This window comes from Salvelinus alpinus, chromosome 6, assembly GCF_045679555.1.
Source record: "Salvelinus alpinus chromosome 6, SLU_Salpinus.1, whole genome shotgun sequence".
Classification (NCBI taxonomy): Eukaryota; Metazoa; Chordata; class Actinopteri; order Salmoniformes; family Salmonidae; genus Salvelinus; species Salvelinus alpinus.
The window spans coordinates 35668049-35687804 of NC_092091.1; the positions used below are offsets into that span (position 1 = coordinate 35668049).

Here is a 19756-nt window from a genome sequence, read left to right on the forward strand (position 1 = left end):
ATTTAACTCTTTATGACAATACATGACATATTTCATGAGGCCATATTTTGAGACGCATCTTTACCCTAATGCAGTTGCCTGAAATTCATGGTTTTACAGGCCACATGAGGCCTGGAAGAAAGGTTGCAAAATTCCAATATCTTTCCCAGAATTCCCAGATTTTCAATAAAAACTGGTTGAAGGATTTCCAGGAATCTTCCAAAAAGGATTTCTGGAAAGCCTGCATAGGAAGTATACCAGCGTTTTGTAACCATACCTGCAAATCACTGGCTTGCAAAGTGATGTGTAATTCCTATTGGAATCCAAGCTGAGTTAGGATAGCCAACAGTTTAATTTTATTCACCAGCAATCTGCATTCATAATGACTGCCAGGTTTGGGGAGGAGCCATTTAAATAGGAACAACCATTTCAGGAAAGGGTGCAAAAATTCTAACTAAATGACTGGATTAGTTTAGAAAAAGGTTATGCTATTTATCTTTGTGTAGCATAAGATTAATCAATCAATCACTCAATGTACATGCAAAAACTATTTTTTTAAACAGTTCCAAGAAATCGACCTGCAGGGTATGCTGGGGAAAAAGTGAATTTGTTATCATAACTTAAACAAATAGAGTTCATGTGACTTCTTATTTAGTTTTTAGTCAGTACCACAAACATTTGAAGTAATAATGACTTCAGTTGAGTTTGAGTTGAATTTACTACAACTATTTGACTTAAAATTTGAGTAAAAAATGTATTGGGGTTGACAGTGATATGTATTTGAGTAATCCGTGGCTTTTGCTGCTTGAAACACCTTGAAGTAGGCTACGAAACAAAATAAAAATAAACAAAACTCTCAAAATATGTTGGATTACTGTTTTCATATTTTATTCAAATGATAATCTGATCAATAAATAAGGTTTAGCATTATAGTAAACGACATCTGGATATACAGTCTGGTTGATATAAAATACAAATGTGCAATTTGAATTGGAAGAACGAAAATGAAAAAATGAAAACATTTCTGGTTTATAAAATAAAAGCACAACCCTTTTGTTTATTAAATCACATAGCCTTGTTGTAGTGACTGTTGTGCCAGCATCCATGGCGTCCAACTGAAAACAAAGTGACATTCTTTAGACAAGGGCTGTTTTCCAAACTGTCCGTTGGAAATTGTTCGTCTGTTGTTTTTGTTTTTGCGCTTTCTTGGTGGTTATATTGCCTATCCGGTTATTTTGTACTAATATTTTGGGTTCAGATAATGTCCCTCCCTGGTTCAAACCGGTTTTGTCTTAACCTATACTGCACAAAAGCCTCTGCAATACTCCACCAGTATGTCATAGTCTAACATGTTTGAGGAATGGATAACTAGCTTATTTCTGGTTTCCAAAAAAGTGGTTTGTTGAATAGTGTTTGGTGTCCATTATTTGATTTTAGTTTAAGGCTTTTAGTCCATGCTGGGTTTCTTTGTGCCGTCTTAAGTCGACTTTTCTCTGGAATCCCTTGCCGCAGAGGTCGCATCCGAACGGTTTGAAGCCCGTGTGTTTCCGGCTGTGCGTTATGAGGTTGGAGCTCTGGCTGAACGCTTTCCCACACACCTGGCATTTGTGCGGCTTCTCACCTGCATGACAAAATGTACACATTAACCGTCATGTTACCTTTAATAGCCAAACCATATAGGCAAACAAGCTGTTTTTGTTTTATTGTATCCGGTCTTCAGGGAAAATGCAGGTCAATTAGGCATGACTTCTCACCATTAGCCACATTGGGTGGCCGTTTACGCAATGAACATATTTAGTGTTGCATCGAGGTATGTTTACTAATACACTACAATTTCTGACGTATACTTGCCTGTGTGGATGAATGTGTGTTTCTTCATGTCTGATTTCTGGTGGAACCTCTTCCCGCAATACTGGCATGGGTAAGGCCGTGTATCAGAGTGGATGAGGAGGTGCGTGGAGAGAGTCGACGACCGTTTGAAGCTTTTACCACAGATTTTGCAATCAAAACTTCTTTCCTGTGGAAGTATATAGGCAAATATTAGTCTAAATCTGACACAAATCCTATATTGCTTGTTTGCGTTGAATAATCAGTGACAAACGAGACGAGAATAGTCTAGATTCTAGAATGGTCACCTGAGAGTGCACAACTTTATGTTGCTCGAGGCTGACAGCATGTCCGAAGGTTTTGCCACATATATCACAACCATAGGGCCTCGTGCCACTGTGTGATCTGCGAACGTGAACCTCCAACCCATGGGGAGTCGAAAACACCTGCAGAGTTGTTTGAAATTCGTGAGGGTGATGGTGACAGGTTGATAAAGATAGTGATCATTATGCCGGAAAAAGTGTGTCCACAACCACAAATCTTCAAGCAAGTCATTGCAAGCATAAGATGTTTCAATTCTCTACATTTGCATATATTATCTTACCTTGCTGCATTTGATGCACTTGTAGGCACCATTCAGAATTAGCCGTGAGCAGAGAAGGTCAGACTCCGCCTTGATTTCTGAGCTTTTCCCCTGCAGGTTCCCTTCCGAGTACAACCCAACCCCGGGGGCGGTGGCTCTATCGAACAAACAGGCAGAGGCCCTGTAATCACTGTAATTTTCAGGTCCAGTGCTTCCCTCGAAGAGGGTCGGTTCGATGGCCCGGTCACCATGGTAACCCAGAGCCGGGCTCCGGTCCAGGTCCATGGGATGGTGGTGCTGGTGGTGGAGACTTTGCTGGACCAGGTGCCGAATGTCAGAACCAGAGTAACTGTTCCACGCATAGGGCCGGAATGGAACAGCAAAGGGTTGTGTCTCGTCCACGGAGGGAGACAGGGATTTATCAGAATCTACTGTTGAGTTGCAAATAAATATAATTGATTAGCGCGCTGTTCTTAACTCAGGATGGAGACAGGCAAACAGGATGTCCCGTCATCAAAATTGTGAAATTGTAATCACAAATGTTCAGTTCAAAGTATACTCATGTTGATTTTCGATGTGATATGTCTGATGATGATTGTTTAACTTAGCCTATGTAATATGAGGCTTTCACAAAACATCAAATTACGTTTCAAATATTTTTTTCGATAAAAGTATGAAGAGGATCATTGCGTCTGCTACTATCTCCCATTTTCAGGTATCTAAAGGCCTACATTTTAATGCACCACAGACTAGATCTCTACCTGGTGATGCTGAGGGCGACGGAGGCCGCCAGAAGTCTTCATAATCCGAGACTGGACCGCACACACTGTCCCCACAGCTGAGCGGGGACTTGGAGAAATCAGCCGTGTCAGCCAGGTGAGAGTCCGGGTAGAGCCCGGCGATGGTATCGCCGCCAGTCAAGGCATCCAAGTCCTCTGGAATCGTACTATTCTCTGTTTTAATTACAACGAGCAGTAGCCTATTAAAGTAGACTTAGCTTACAAGTATAACGACAAAAATACAACTTTGATAATGATAGCCTAACACTTTAATAATTATTCTAAGAAGACAAAATATAAATAACGTTAATAATAGCCTAGAAATGTCAGCACAATTATATGTTATTAAGAATAACGATATAATTTGCAAATTCATTCTTTTGAGGTCAACGTAACTATCAAAATAAGGTATACATTCTGATTTGGATACAGGATAAGCCTACATGGGCTATATATCTCTTTGAATTAATAGCTAGACTTTAAATTAGAAATCATAGTCTTATATTTATAATATATTGCAGGTTCTTTTGAATGAAGCCATGCCTCACAATATAGCCTAATAATTAGTACAAAAAGACAAATAAAAGTGTATATTTATACCAATATAATTAGGCTACAGAAAAACGAATGAGGTTGTGGTATGAAATATGTGCACCTCACACAACATCCAGACATGAACATGGAGATAACATCCACATACCTGCACATATATGAGCTAAGATAGTATCCAGTCGATTGTAGTCATCTTCTAAGGAGCGGGGCTTGTGGTAGCTGTGCGCCCTTTTACTTTTCACCAAGAAGGACCGAGGCATTTTCACTCTCCTTGTTCGACCTTTTCTAATATCCAAAATCACTGGCGATCCAACAGCAATCTGCTCCTCTGTTCCTGGGATGCGGTGCTGCTGTTTTATTCCTGAAAAGATTAGAAGACTATTGGTTGACAATGTGTGGTCAACTTTAAGAGAGTTCTAGCTGGGGGTGAAGCATGCGCACACGCCCTCTCCCGTCTGCCAGGTGTTGTGGGGACCTTTCAGGGACAGGTGCCTAGGCTAGAGGAAACTCCTCCTCAGTTTGCTGCCGCTCGGGGGGCTATGATTGGTCCGCCTCCAGAACCAACTGCTCTCCAGGCAGCTCCATCTCACGGATCAGCCTGTATCTCTACTGGGGGAATTACAACCCATATCAATCAGGATAAGTGATACACTGCTTTATCAATGTGTTACTTAATCCCTCCCTATCCCTAGCTGCAGTACAGGACAGGGGAAAGAGGAAACGAGGTATGCAGCACCAGGGTGCCAGTCAGTCAGGGTTGCTATGGACCGTGCCACACGTTCGTCATCATGAGACATGTAGAATGTGCTTGATAATGGTACAGGATCCATATATTACCGTCATCGATTGCACATGAACGAGAATGAGAATCAGAGAATAGTAGGCAAAGTATGGACGTGGATGTGACCAAATAGTCACGTCACAGAATAGCCCATCACTGGTTTATAGTATAGGCTATAGCATTTTGTAGAATGAAGAAATGTCGTTAAAAGACTCATGCATGACATGATAACACTGCATCGGCATTGAATTGTTTTGCGTCCTTCACAAGTGTATTTTCAACCATCAATTTGGTCCGTGTCTCCATCCATACAGGCGTATAGCTGCAGACAACTGCACACGTCTGCCTGCGGTGCCACCGGAGTTTCGTATTTCCTGCATTATTATAATATGCTCAGTGAGTAAACAGATACGTCTGTTCCCTGTCTGCACAGTGGGACCGCTGATTACCTGTTCTGGCCCAATTACGCACAGAACAATAAGGCATGCAGCGAGCGCATTCAGCTGGAGCTCACACGCCAGACAACCAGTGGGACCGAGACTATCTGTACGTCACATTTAGAACGTTTCAACCAGCCGCTGGCCCGTGCCATTCAGAATAATTGAAATTGTTGTATTGGTGCAGTGAAAAGACATAATTTCAATGTCCATACATGACAGACCTATCCATTTGATAAACATTTCACATTCGACAGGTGAAATTATTAACAAACCAAACATATGTATAGGCCTGTATTGTCTTTGAAATTACGTAGAAAATTAAAAAAAGTTATTAAATTAGTAAGAACAAATAAAGAAAAACGAAATAGCAATGTTGGTACGATTTGCTGGCCCTATAGCAGATACCATTTAGTCTACAAAGACTAAATAATTGATTATGCCTATTCGTTTATGAACTTTGAAGTGAGACAATAAAGTGCTGACAGCAATAGACTTAAAACATTTAATAGTCACTAATTTTTGTTTAAGACCAGGCTCATATGACATAGCATGTTTTCAGTTAATTCTCTGTCAGTTAATGCAGAAGTACTCTATCAGGCGCAGGAAGGCAGGCAGGTCCTCCAGACCATGATACAGTAGAAAAAACACCAGTGACTTGCAGGAAATCAAAGCGCCATATGCCCTCTGTCGATTAGAAACATCACCGCTGCATCCGGACCTTGCATTGGGTTGGAGGAGATAAGACAGGCTACCGATAAAAACACAAGATACACTGACGCGAGTTAACCATTGCCCAAATTGTGGTGCAATTTGACTTTCTCTTTCACATAGCAGCCTAGAAAATCTATTCAACTCATCAAACCACAAACGTTATTTGAAATGCTTAGCATAATCCAAGCAAATCATTGTACATTAACCCATTTCAATGGAAAAACGTTGAATGCAATTAAATATAGACTTCTAATTTAACATAATAGCACAAAAAAATCTAAGAGTTGAGGTTATTAAATCTGATAGGCCACCCAAAATCTTATGAATGCCTTTGGCAACACCAATGCAAGGCCTATCAGTTATTGTTGTTTGTTTATATGAATAAACATACATTATGAGGCCATTTATCATTATTCAGCATCAGGCCTATACATTCAATGTTTTGTAGTTAAATCTCTATCCACAATGGGAGCAGTGGTAGGTTTTATCCTCTCCTGAGTGTGTCCTGTCATGCCTAATCAGGCCCCCTAACTTGGTAAAACTCTTTCCACACAAGGAGCATTGGTAGAGCGTTTCTTGTAGGTGTCCCCATTCAAACGAAATAACCAGTCATCTAATTTATTTGTTTTACCTCTATGCACAGTTTATGAAACAAGTCCTTGGTGTATTTTTCCAGATGTTTTGTAAGTATGGGTTATCAGCTGTTTTATGTGCATAAGGTTTTCTGTAATAGGCTCATTTTATTTTATGGAGTAGGGTACAAACAAATATAATTGCTGAAATATTTATAATTACTAGGCTAACTTCTTTGTTTTTAAAATACAAGTGTTTGCCTATTGAAATGTTCAATAGAATCCCAAAATTGAAGGCTTGAATCAATGACACTAGCTAGGTTTCCATCCAACTGACGACAGATTTCCATGCAAATATTCACAAATCCACATAAAAACAATATTAGCATTTTCTTACCACACTAAATAAAATAGGGGTTCAAAAAGGGTTCTTGTAAGCTCCTCAAAGTTTTTCGAAGAACCTTAGGCAGATAGATATGTGTTTCCATCAAATGTAGGCTACTTGTTGCGAATAAAAGGCTGTGAGTGACGTAGTGCACTTAAAAATACCTTTTGAGATTAAATTCCCATGTGCAGAATAAAAAAATCCAGCACATTTTTAACTCTACTGAGTTTTCTACTGAGTTTTCTACTGAGTTTTCTTACCAACATTTTTGCTTTAGCCGCAACACAATCTCACACTCACTTCGTGCAAATATGTACAAAAAGTATTTCAGCAGATTTTGTGCGTTTTTGTGTGGCTTAATTAGCGTGAAAAGACACATTTTTGTGTGATTTCTTTCATAGGAAAATACATTTTGGGGGGAAACTTCGGAACAATCTTTTGAAAGTTGTTAGAACAATGCATGATGGGCAATGGTGTTCTACACTGCCATTTTGTGTGTGCCCCAAATGTATTTATATGTAAAAACAAACATGCAAACAACCCAACATTGTCAATCAACCAAGTAGTCACCAAAATAATTATAATAATAGTAGCCTTACGTTGAGCCTCTTCACTGTTGACGTTGAGACTGGTGTTTTGCGGGTACCATTTAATGATGTTACCAGTTGAGGACTTGTGAGGTGTCTGTTTCTCAAACTAGACACTAATTACTTGTCCTCTTGCTCAGTTGTGCACCGGGGCCACCCACTTTTCTTTCTATTCTGGGAAGAGCCAGTTTGCGCTGTTCTGTGAAGGGAATAGTACACAGCGTTGTACGAGATCTTCAGTTTCTTGGCAATTTCTCACATGGAATAGCCTTCATTTCTCAGAACAAGACTAGACTGACAAGTTTTAGAATAAAGTGCTTTGTTTCTGGCCATTTTGAGCCTGTAATCGAACCCACAAATGCTGATGCTCCAGATACTCAACTAGTCTAAAGACCAGTTTTATTGCTTCTTTAATCAGAACAACAGTTTCAGCTGTGCTAACATAATTGCAAGTGTTTTCTAATGATCAATTAGCCTTTTAAAATTATATACTTGGCTTAGCTAACGCAACCTGCCATTGGAACACAGGAGTGATGGTTGCTGATAATGGGCCGCTGTACGCCTACGTAGATATTCCATTAAAAAAATCTGCCGTTTCCAGCTACAATAGCCATTTACAACATTAACGTCTACACTGTATTTCTGATCAATTTGATGTTATTTTAATGGACAAAAAATGTGCTTATCTTTCAAAAACAAGGACATTTCTAAGTGACCCCAAACTTTTGAAGTGTATATGCTTCTAGATATGTGTTGTGTATTTGATGTATTGATGCAGTGCTCAACCCCCTGCTAAAATAAAGGTTAAATAAAATAAGTAATAGTAAACTTGAGTTCTAACTGATTTTTTGTTGTTGTTGTACCTCAATAGTGGTAGAGAGTAAGTTGACCTGTGGGAGCCAACTTAGAAAAGACACCACATTCAAGTACTCCATACCCCACTCATTCAAATTTAGGAACTGTCTTCTCCAGTCTGACCCCTCTGCTGTCTCTGGCTCCACACCCACCCCCACCCGGCCATCTAGAGGTGTGAAGGTTAGTACCTTTAATGTAGGGAGGCTAATGATTCCTCATGTATGACATTCCTGGAGTGTGTAAACTTTAATTGTCTATTGCCATAGCATTTTGTTTATGTTCTCTATAGTTATGTACTTGGAAATTTATATATGTAACAATTCAGCCTCCTGGGTACATTTGGGCAAATTTGTGAAGGACACCTGGGAGACTTCATACAAAATATTATGTAGAGTTCTCATTCTTGAATGTATCAAACTGTACACACAGACTGATGTCGTCTTGTGGACAACATCTAACTTACACCCATCTTCCTAGGTAAATGTAAGGCCTTACTTTTGCATTTAAAAAATGATGCAAAAATAAATAAATATGGAAAATGCATGTTTTTTGCTTGTTTTATCTTTTACCAGATCTAATGTGTTATATTATCCTACATGAATTGCACATTTCCACAAACTTCAAAGTTTTTCCTTTCAAATGGTACCAATAATATGCATTTCCTTGCTTCATGTCCAGAGCTACAGGCAGTTAGATTTGGGTATGTCATTTTAGGCGGAAATTGAGATGAAGGGTCCGATCCTTAAGAAGTATTAAAAAGGGTTTATTTACAACCTATAGGAATAGTGGCATAGGAGAGTCTGAAATGAATTAAATACCATAACCCTAAGCTATGTTCAATGTCAACAGACATTTCCAGTGAGAAATGTTCAGTCTGAAGCCATTCAGTCTGAAGCCATTCAGACTGAAGCTATGGGTTTCACAGCCCTATAATAAAACAAGTTATATCACCTTAAAAATAGTTTATTTACAACCTCTGGGGTATAACATGTTGGGCAAAGTGGTATAGGAGAGTTTGACATATAACCCCACCAATGAGAACCAAGAGGTGCCTAGCTTCGTCCATCATGACTGGGAAAGGCCTCAATTCTAGGCCGTAGAAAATCCTCCATCCATCTCATTAGATCAGAACAGGATGGATCAACAGATCATATTACTGGTTTGCGTCCCAAAAAAGGATATTTGTGTTTTGCTGCATAACACACTTACATGATTTGCCTACCCATATGGTGTGGATCATTGTCAGGTTATTCGATATACACTGCTCAAAAAAATAAAGGGAACACTTAAACAACACAATGTAACTCCAAGTCAATCACACTTCTGTGAAATCAAACTGTCCACTTAGGAAGCAACACTGATTGACAATAAATTGCACATGCTGTTGTGCAAATGGAATAGACAAAAGGTGGAAATTATAGGCAATTAGCAAGACACCCCCAAAAAAGGAGTGATTCTGCAGGTGGTGACCACAGACCACTTCTCAGTTCCTATGCTTCCTGGCTGATGTTTTGGTCACTTTTGAATGCTGGCGGTGCTCTCACTCTAGTGGTAGCATGAGACGGAGTCTACAACCCACACAAGTGGCTCAGGTAGTGCAGTTCATCCAGGATGGCACATCAATGCGAGCTGTGGCAAAAAGGTTTGCTGTGTCTGTCAGCGTAGTGTCCAGAGCATGGAGGCGCTACCAGGAGACAGGCCAGTACATCAGGAGACGTGGAGGAGGCCGTAGGAGGGCAACAACCCAGCAGCAGGACCGCTACCTCCGCCTTTGTACAAGGAGGTGCACTGCCAGAGCCCTGCAAAATGACCTCCAGCAGGCCACAAATGTGCATGTGTCTGCTCAAACGGTCAGAAACAGACTCCATGAGGGTGGTATGAGGGCCCGACGTCCACAGGTGGGGGTTGTGCTTACAGCCCAACACCGTGCAGGACGTTTGGCATTTGCCAGAGAACACCAAGATTGGCAAATTCGCCACTGGCGCCCTGTGCTCTTCACAGATGAAAGCAGGTTCACACTGAGCACATGAGCACGTGACAGACGTGACAGAGTCTGGAGACGCCGTGGAGAATGTTCTGCTGCCTGCAACATCCTCCAGCATGACCGGTTTGGCGATGGGTCAGTCATGGTGTGGGGTGGCATTTCTTTGTGGGGCCGCACAGCCCTCCATGTGCTCGCCAGAGGTAGCCTGACTGCCATTAGGTACCGAGATGAGATCCTCAGACCCCTTGTGAGACCATATGCTGACACATGCACATTTGTGGCCTGCTGGAGGTCATTTTGCAGGGCTCTGGCAGTGCACCTCCTTGCACAAAGGCGGAGGTAGCGGTCCTGCTGCTGGGTTGTTGCCCTCCTACGGCCTCCTCCACGTCTCCTGATGTACTGGCCTGTCTCCTGGTAGCGCCTCCATGCTCTGGACACTACGCTGACAGACACAGCAAACCTTTTTGCCACAGCTCGCATTGATGTGCCATCCTGGATGAACTGCACTACCTAAGCCACTTGTGTGGGTTGTAGACTCCGTCTCATGCTACCACTAGAGTGAGAGCACCGCCAGCATTCAAAAGTGACCAAAACATCAGCCAGGAAGCATAGGAACTGAGAAGTGGTCTGTGGTCACCACCTGCAGAATCACTCCTTTTTTGGGGGTGTCTTGCTAATTGCCTATAATTTCCACCTTTTGTCTATTCCATTTGCACAACAGCATGTGAAATTTATTGTCAATCAGTGTTGCTTCCTAAGTGGACAGTTTGATTTCACAGAAGTGTGATTGACTTGGAGTTACATTGTGTTGTTTAAGTGTTCCCTTTATTTTTTTGAGCAGTGTATAACACCATGGTTGTAATAACATTTAAACAGGCAGTTTGTAAATGTGTAGAATGTGTTGGTTTTGGGTCCACACTGGTAAGTTAACGTATGTAAATTACACAGTAACAGAGGGTTTTCTTCTGAATAACTGGTCAGGGCATAGCACTTTCCATTCAGCTTCAGGCAACTTTGATGTAAGGCTTGATCACACCTGTAGTGACTACTTCTATCCGTCATGCCCATTGTTGCTTATCCATTGTTCACTAGATCAATGTAATTACACCCAACACAATGTTGAAGAACAGAATGCTTCCCACCACTAGATCACTTAACTAGACGTGAGCTGGACGTGATCCCAACGCTGCCACCAATGTAACGGAAGAAAGTGAAAGCTGCAACAGGGACTCCAAGCAGGGCTCAGACGTGGCAAAGTGAGCTCTAACGGCTGTTGCCATGAAAGCCTAGTAGGCCTCTGGGCTGAGGCAGTAGGCCTACGATGCTGGCATATGCCTTGTTACAATATCCTAAGTGTATAACATGATTGACATGACCTTAATAATCATCATGAAATGGCCTTGGAAACGCCATAAGTGCAAGTCAACATAATTCATGATCTTACATGAACCTGTTTAACTGCATTGATATGACTTAATTGATCACCATCCAGACTCCTTATAGCTGCAAATACCATGCAGTTGCCCCAGGGGAATTTAAACCAAACATACTTTTTTTTGCAGTTCCTTGTTTCCCCACATTTATTGATGAATTAATTTCCCATTATGAAAATGTATCCCCATTCCTCAATCAAATATCAACACCACAACAACAACAACAAAACTAGACAAATACAATTTTTACAACATGGTTGATTAACACTATTGGGTTGTTAACACGTTTGTATTTTATATAAATGTGGGACACAAAAATAAGGCAGTGTCCAAAATGCATTACTCCAATAACTTTCAGAAGATTGTTCCAAAGTTTTCACCCAAAAATGTATTTTCCTATGAATTAAGTCGCACAAAAATGTGTGTATTTTCCTAAAAATTAAGTTACACAAAAATGTTTTATTTTCACACGAATTAAGCCACACAAAAAAAGCACAAAATCTGCAGAAATACTTTTGAGACATATTTGCACAAATTGAGTGTGAGATTGTGTTGCGAACCTATAAAGTGAGTAGGCCCACGCTGGTATTCGCACGTGCGTTCTAGCCAACAGCTCAAAGACTTTACCCACATAAAAAGGTTGGATGCATATAGTTCAGGCTATATTGTATAGTTCAGGCTATATTGTATAGTTCAGGCTGTATTGTGCCATGGATCCAGCACGCCTTTTCAAATGAAAGGAGAGGATTAACGAAGTTTGACACACTCCTTCAACAGAGGCGAAGCCCATTATGTTCATTACATGCAGCCACTAGCTAGGTTTCCATCCAATTGGCGACAGATTTGGATGCGATTTTCCTAAAATCTGCATAAAACAATATGTGCATTTTCCCACCAGAGATGTGTTTTTATTCAAATTGATTTGTTGCGGACAAAAGGCTGTGCGCATAAAGTGCACATTACATTTCCATGTTCCGAATAAAAAGTAAAATGGGTTTCCATCACATTTTCTACTCTACTGATGGCTTTGTCACAAACAATGTTGAGTTATATAGCGATCGTGCCCACTCTGGTCGTTGGTATGTGTGCTCTAGCCAACAGCTCGCAGATACAGTGCAGGTAGACTCCCTACATAATTAGATTACTATGGTTATTAAAGGCAGCCAAGCATCGATCATCATGTCACCAGAATAAGACCATCGGTATTTATCGGAAATCAGCATCAAGCACATGAACGTGCACTTCCACCACCCTGTGAAGTTCAGCATTTATTTCATCTGTAGCCTAATAAACGGCATGCTTTCTGGAGTCATAGTGGGAGGACCACACAACAAATATTCGCAAGAAAATCTTTCACAAATTGGATGAAAAACCTAGCTAACGTTACTGAGTCATAAATGTACAGCCAACTTCAGGGTATTCTAATAAAGGAAATTAAATAATTTTTTCGTCAACAAAAATTAAAACAGCATGCGCTTGGCTATAAATTGGGACAGCGTGCTGTTTTTATGCAACTCATCCACATGTTAAGATAAAAGGCTCAAATGTTTTCTTATCAATAATGAGATTAAAAGTGTGTATGCTAGTTTGAATCCCTGAGCCGACAACGTAAACAATCTGTCGATGTGCCCTTGAGCAAGGCACTAAACTCTAATTGCTCCACGGTCGCCGTTGATAATGTCAGACCTTTGATAATGACCCCACTATCGTAGGGTGTCTCAGGGAGAGTTGGGATATGCAAAAAAACAAACAATTTCCAATTCACACATGCGTATTAATACACTTGTACATGTGTGAAACAGGACAAATATAAGCACCCACCTAAAAATATTGTAATATTATCCCCATGTGCGTCCCCTTTACGCGGTATACTATACCATTGGTTTAAACATGTATAGGTTGACAGTCACAGAGCAGGTTCAAGATATACCAGAGTTCAAGCGTAATGAAAGCTTCTCAGACCTGTCAGAACAACCCGGGTCCAGTGCCGCTGGAGGATCTTATGTGTTGTTGACACAAAGTTGCTTTGCTAGACATGCAGCTCTGAAAGTTGCCCTCCTAAAAGCAGCAGACTGATTTACTTCCTGAATGTTATTTCAGACACTTCTAGATTTATGCAGATGAAAGAAAGGGGAGTCGTGTTTGAGCATCACCTACTGACAGCGCTATATCAAACTAAGCTCTACAGTGAATCTCGTCAAATTGGCAAATACAAATTAATATAGTTTAATAAGGGCCACAAAGTGCTGTATAATTATTTTATGTGTTATTCAATGGCCGTTGTACGTTTTAACTGTACAATTTTAACCACCCCCCAAAATCTAAAGAAAACAAGTATACCTAATGCATTTGACTATAAGGATATACAGCTCTGGAAAAAAATAGATACCACTGCAAAATTATCAGTTTCTCTGGTTTTACTATTTATATGTATGTGTTTGGGTAAAATGAACATTTTTGTTTTAATCTTTAAACTTCTGACAACATTTCACCCAAACCCCCCCCCCCCGAAGAACACCATCCCAACCGTGAAGCATGGGGATGGCAGCATCATGTTGTGGGGGTGCTTTGCTGCAAGAGGGACTGGTGCACTTCACAAAATAGATGGCATCATGAGGGAGGAAAATTATGTGGATATATTGAAGCAACATCTCAAGACATCAGTCAGGAAGCTAAAGCTTGGTCGCAAATGGGGTCTTCGAAATGGACAATGACCCCAAGAATACTTCCACAGTTGTGGCAGAATGGCTTAAGGACAACAAAGTCAAGGTATTGGAGAGGCCATCACAAAGCCCTGACCTCGATCCTATAGAAAATGTGTGGGCAGACCTGAAAAAGCGTGTGCGAGCAAGGAGGCCTACAAATCTGACTCCGTTACACCAGCTCTGTCAGGAGGAATGGGCCAAAATTTACCCAACTTATTGTGGGAAGCTTGTGGAAGGCTACCTGAAACGTTTGACCCAAGTTAAACAATTTAAAGGCAATGCTACCAAATACTAATTGAGTGTATGTAAACTTCTGACCCACTGGGAATGTGAAATAAATAAATAAAATATGAAATAAATAATTCTCTCTACTATTATTCTGACATTTCACATTCTTAAAATAAAGTGGTGATCCTAACTGACCTAAGAAAGGTAATGTTTAATAGGATTAAATGTCAGGAATTTTGTGAAAAATTGAATTTAAATGTATTTGGCTAAGGTGTATGTAAACTTCTGACTTCAACTGTGTGTGTATATATATATATATATATACACACACACACACACACACACACACACACACGGAAATAGCACATCACTAATGCAACCCAAAACTATTGAGGTTATTTTAGAAATTGGAAACCAATGACATGATACTGCACTAGAAGTGAGAAAGAAATTGTATACGCTCTACCATGGTGACTACTACAGCACATCTGTAATCACCATTTATAACATTAACATAACAGAACTAAAAACACTGAAAACAGTTATCAAATAGTTAGTTTATTTGTGACGTCACACACATCAATCTCACATACATGAGTGTGATAAGAATTATTCCATAGTGTTAACGGTTCGCTGCCTTATGTAGACTACTCTTCTAAAATGCATTTTATTCCCTCAAAGTGCCAAAACTGCATCATAATACCTCTCCAAATATGGATTCCATCTGTCATAGTACTTAACCAGGTAATATCACAACAGTATCACAAAAACCCATCTGAACATGAGTCAGAGGATTGCAGTGCATTCTGAATAGAAAGACACTTGGCTGTGGTTGTGGTTCTAATGTCTTAAAGGGCCACTGCGGTCAAAAATGACCAAATCTAGCTATTATCAGGTGTCCCTTGTTCTGGTCATTTTTCAACCTAGAGGAGGCTGTTTTAGTGTTATGATAATCCTGATAATGAATCAATGTCATTCATCCCTTTTGAAACAGAGTGGTGCTTATTTCTCTGGCAGGCAGAGCCTACGGTTTACAGTTGCAGCCTGGTCCCAGAGCTGTCATTCCAAGGCATCACAATGACCATAGGAGTTATAGGCTATACAGCACAAACTGATTTGGTACCAGGCCTATACAACGGCTCCTACACTTTGGTAACACTTGACACAATGCACTTTGCTTCGTTCACATAGGAAACAAAACAGGACATGTCTTAGGATTCGTCCCAAATGGCACCCTATTCCCAACATTGTGCACTACTTTCATCCAGGGCTCTAGTCAGAAGTCGTGCACTGTATAGGGAATAGTTTACCATTTGACTAACATTTAGAATGATCTTCTTAGTATTTTCAGATAGAAGTGTTGTTCACTCTTATGTTAATATATTGCATTCTGGAAATAAAGTTATGTTCCCTTGGCTTGGACTGCCATTCACTTAGTGCAAAAGAACAACATAGCAATACCTCTGTTTAATGTTATTGGTGTTCATACAAGACTCAGATCACAGATCTCTGTCCTCATACTTTTCATTATGTCCCGTAATTTTTGTATTTTATTAACAGACTAGGATACCCACCTTAGAAAGAGCAGTACTTTAAAATCAGCCCTCTAAATCTGGGATGGTTGGTTCACTTAAGTTAGGTACATGCTTTCATTAACCAGCATGCTGAAATGTATTCTAATCTATGAAATTATGCAATGATCCTACATCAGTCCTTCCTCCAAAGGGAAAATCATCCTGCCAGAGAAGATAAGTATGAGATAAGAAAACGCATACAGTACATTGAGATTGGCTACGTTGCCATTCTCTACCCTCCTCGTGGAGTGTGGACTCGCACATTCCCCCACATGGATTTAAAAGAAATGCATTGGTGCAAGGAATAATGCTGTAAACTCCCTTCAGCCATGCTTGCACCAATCCAATGCATTTAAAAGTATGAGGGAAGGTGAATGAGTGCTCACTTCTGGAGAAGGGTAGAGAATCGGAACACAGCCCATGTTTGTGGAAGAAATGTCTGGCAATCAGTTATCCATGGGTCTTGACAACACTAAGAGTGATATGTCACTTTCAGTCTAAAAATACAATACATTATAAACATTAGATATGCAATAATTCATTAGATACACATTTTCAAGTCCCCAAAAAACAACTATTTACATATACAGTATATACACAGATACTGGATTCCCATTGACCTTCGGATACGGCAGGTTTTTATATCCGTATCCCAAATGGCACCCTATCCCCTTTAAAGTGCACAACTTTTGACCAGGGCCCATAGGGTTCCTGTCAAAAGTAGTGTACTATATAGGGAATAGGGTGCAATTTGGGATAACCACAGTTATTGTTTGATACTGGGGCTCTTTAACCATGTTCAATAGAGATATCACTCTCCAGTACATCATTCCCTCCGTATGATAAAGACAGACACAAAATGGCTCTATACATTTTTGATGGTTCACTTAAAAATGCGATAAAAAATTAAAACTGATTGAATGAAGTGTCATCATCACCATAAAGCGTAAAACATTCTATTGCACAGTCTCTCTGTGTGTTGTGTCTGTTGTACCATGGTTGGTGTTGTGGGGCTGAGGGAGAGCCCATAGTTTGGTTGCCTGGGTGAGGTCACCGTAGATGGGGTAACCCCCATCCACTCCCTTGGTGGTCAGTCTGGCTCTGTGGAGCTCAAGAAGCTAAAGAGCCTTCATGTTGTCCTTCTCTGATCCATCCACTTGGGGATCAGACCAGAGCAACTCACTGATATGATCCTCCTCAATCTGGTTTTGGCAAAACAAGAATAAAGCAAACTGAGTAACACAAAGAAAACAGCCAACTCCACCACAGGTGTGATTCTGCGATGACTTCACTTGATGACAAAGATGACACGTTCCACTCCAAGCTTCCAAAGATTCCATTCCAAGAAGCTCCCTACGTTGGACTCCCATAGACAGACTTAGACGTCATGCTCCTGAGGAGTGTGGCTTGCTACCATGGACACCACCTGTATTAGATCAGAACAGCCCTGATCAGCCTCCATTAGGCTAGCGATGGTGCCCATCACCCAGTTACCGGGTCACACGGTGGTGTGTTTGTGGGTGCCGTTGGGAGGCACAGTGAGAACCAGACCCTCCCCATCATCATCCCCCTCACTGTCTGTATCCCCCAGCCTATTATCCAGATCCAGGGAGGGGTGCAGCCTGATGAGGCTGGTGTGGCTGCTACTGCTCTGCTGAGGGTCCAGGTGCGAGGGGGTCTTGCCTGCGTCTTCGTCTGAGGATTGGTACGACTCGTCGTCTGGTATGTAGTGATTGACGATGCGGATCCTGTCAAAACTGGGCTGATTGGACATGCTGCCTGCCCTCTGGCCTTTTAAGCAGCGGATCTGTGGAGACAGACGAGGGGTGTTTAACAGGGGCGCATGCGGAGTGTAATGGGGACAGATCCATACATCGCCACGGGAAGAGCCCCTGAGAACATTTGAGTTGTTGCTCTTTATGGAAACCACATGCACAAACTACAACAAAGACAATGAGGTCAACACTAATGAAAACATCAGTTCTGAAATATCGACAATGGGAGGAGATGGATTTCTAAACGCATGGAAGAGGCACGTTCATACTCATTGGTAGACGTGTGTTCATTCACTGATCATGCTCCTCCCTTCCACAAAACAATTAATTACACATCATATATTCGGTATGGGCTGCGAAACTAGTGAAAGATGGGTCAGATAGGTCAGGTTAAAATGTTGTTCTGGACCACACCTGCCCTGCCTAGAAGTCACCTGGATCAACCTGCCTCGCAAAGACAAACATGTAGGGAGAGAGACACACTTAGAGAAATGACTCAATTTAGTTCTTGTACCGGTACATGTCACTTTCCTCAAATACTAGGGCTTTAAAAAACTACCAATTTATGACAGAGATCAGTGATTTCAAACTACAGTTTGACTGACACAAGTGTGCAAAGAAAGTTAAGTGCTAAAAGCCAAGAGCCATTTGAGACGTCTTTTTGATCCTGAGAGAAATTAGTCAACTTTGGTTTCGCGCAACTCTCTGTGGCTGACTGTAAACCCAGCACTCTTATGAGAATGTGTGATTGAAATAGCACATTGTGGGCGGCACACTTTTACCCCTTCTTCTTTTCCTTGGTCTGTCTACACTGAGCCTTTGGTCTCACTACTGCTCTACTGCTGTCACCAAGAAATGCAGAAATTGGGCCTAATAATTACCCACTGACAAAAATGGAATAACTAGAATATATATGTCTCTATATTTTACCTATCCTGCTACTTTTTTGTCTTTAAATTCTTATAACCATATTTCATCTTGTGTGTGCAAATAAAAACAAATTCAGTAGTCTTGTCAGTATTTCCTAATAACTGTAGCATGTCCAGGATTAGATATCTCAGGTCATGGGGGAGGGGTTTATACATCCAGAACATGGCTATGAGGTCATTTCTTGTCACTCAGAACCTGTCACCAACAACACTTCAGAAAGCATGATTCACAGCTTCACAGCCACCCATTCTTCAGCACCCCCTGGCCACACCAACAGCCCTGGTTGTGTCCCAAATGGCATCTTATTCTCTATATAGTGCAATTCCCTATATAGTGCACTACTTTTGAAATAGTGCACTATATAGGGAATAGGGTGAAATTTGAGATGCAACTGAGTACAGCCCAGAGGAGAGGTGGGGCAGATTCTGTTCTAACCGACCTGCCTGACTGTTTGCCTCCACGCCTGCCTGACAGACAGATTGCCTGGCTAACTGACTGCCTGGCTGACTGCCTGTTTGACTAACTGTGACTGACTACCTTGACTGTTTTTCGGCTTGCTTGACCGACTGTTTAACTGACTGCCTGGCTGGCTGCACAGTCTTGATAGGAGACCCAGAGCGACACAATGCATGATTTAGTGCAGCTCAGTTCAACCACAAGTCTACCAGCCTTTTGTTGTCCTCTTTTTATTTTATTTTAGGAGGAGATAAAAATCTGACTACATCCTCCCTGGTAAATCATTGATTTGCTGGAAGAAAACAAGTTGCTTTGTTCTTCTACTTCTCTTTTCTGTTATTTTCTTTCGGGGGGGTTGGGGTTCCACCACTCTTTTCACATTATAACAGTTGTTTATAAAATGTGCCAAATGTCATATTACAATACCGTGCACACACATTACACAGAATAAAAGGGTGCATCAGGTTCTGCATATATAATCCTACAAGAGAATCCTACATTCAGGCCTGATCAGGTGTTTGTATTATATGAAGGACACTATTCTGATCAAAGATGGCCCACTCTGCTGAAGTGATTGTGTCAAAGTCAAACCGGCAAACCTGTAGCTGATCTTGTAGATG

At 41.0% G+C, this 19756-nt stretch overlaps 2 protein-coding genes across 9 annotated transcripts in view; both read right to left on the minus strand.

Annotated features, from left to right (window-relative positions):
* Positions 1–845: 845 nt before the first annotated feature.
* LOC139578632 (zinc finger protein Gfi-1-like) lies at positions 846–13538 on the minus strand. 2 transcript variants are annotated; one of them, XM_071406496.1, is made up of 7 exons: positions 13431–13538; positions 3869–4081; positions 3151–3342; positions 2411–2820; positions 2115–2252; positions 1831–1996; positions 846–1600 (listed from the first exon to the last, which is right to left on the minus strand). In XM_071406496.1, exons 2-7 carry the CDS (start codon positions 3978–3980, stop codon positions 1413–1415), a joined length of 1206 nt encoding a protein of 401 aa, XP_071262597.1. In that variant the 5' UTR covers positions 3981–4081; positions 13431–13538; the 3' UTR covers positions 846–1412. The 2 variants fall into 2 exon arrangements, with proteins under 2 accessions (XP_071262597.1, XP_071262598.1); XM_071406497.1 differs by lacking the exon at positions 13431–13538 and having other exon boundaries at positions 3869–8161.
* A 1405-nt stretch (positions 13539–14943) lies between these two features.
* The window catches only part of LOC139578630 (ecotropic viral integration site 5 protein homolog), a 97371-nt gene continuing 92558 nt past the window's right edge, over positions 14944–19756 (minus strand). For all 7 annotated transcript variants that reach the window (XM_071406487.1, XM_071406494.1, XM_071406488.1 and 4 more), the window contains one exon: positions 14944–17782. In XM_071406487.1, coding sequence (XP_071262588.1) covers positions 17474–17782 — 309 coding nt within the window. In that variant the 3' untranslated portion in view covers positions 14944–17473. The remainder of the gene's footprint in view (positions 17783–19756) is intronic.

Excerpts from the sequence above, each read along its gene's own strand:
- LOC139578632 (XM_071406496.1), bottom strand. The coding sequence starts at position 3,980 with ATGCCTCGGTCCTTCTTGGTGAAAAGTAAAAGGGCGCACAGCTACCAC. Across the intron at positions 3,343-3,868 it reads CTTAGCTCATATATGTGCAG|AGAATAGTACGATTCCAGAG; the intron begins GTATGTGGATGT and ends TAATTAAAACAG. Across the intron at positions 1,601-1,830 it reads ACACACATTCATCCACACAG|GTGAGAAGCCGCACAAATGC; the intron begins GCAAGTATACGT and ends TTTGTCATGCAG.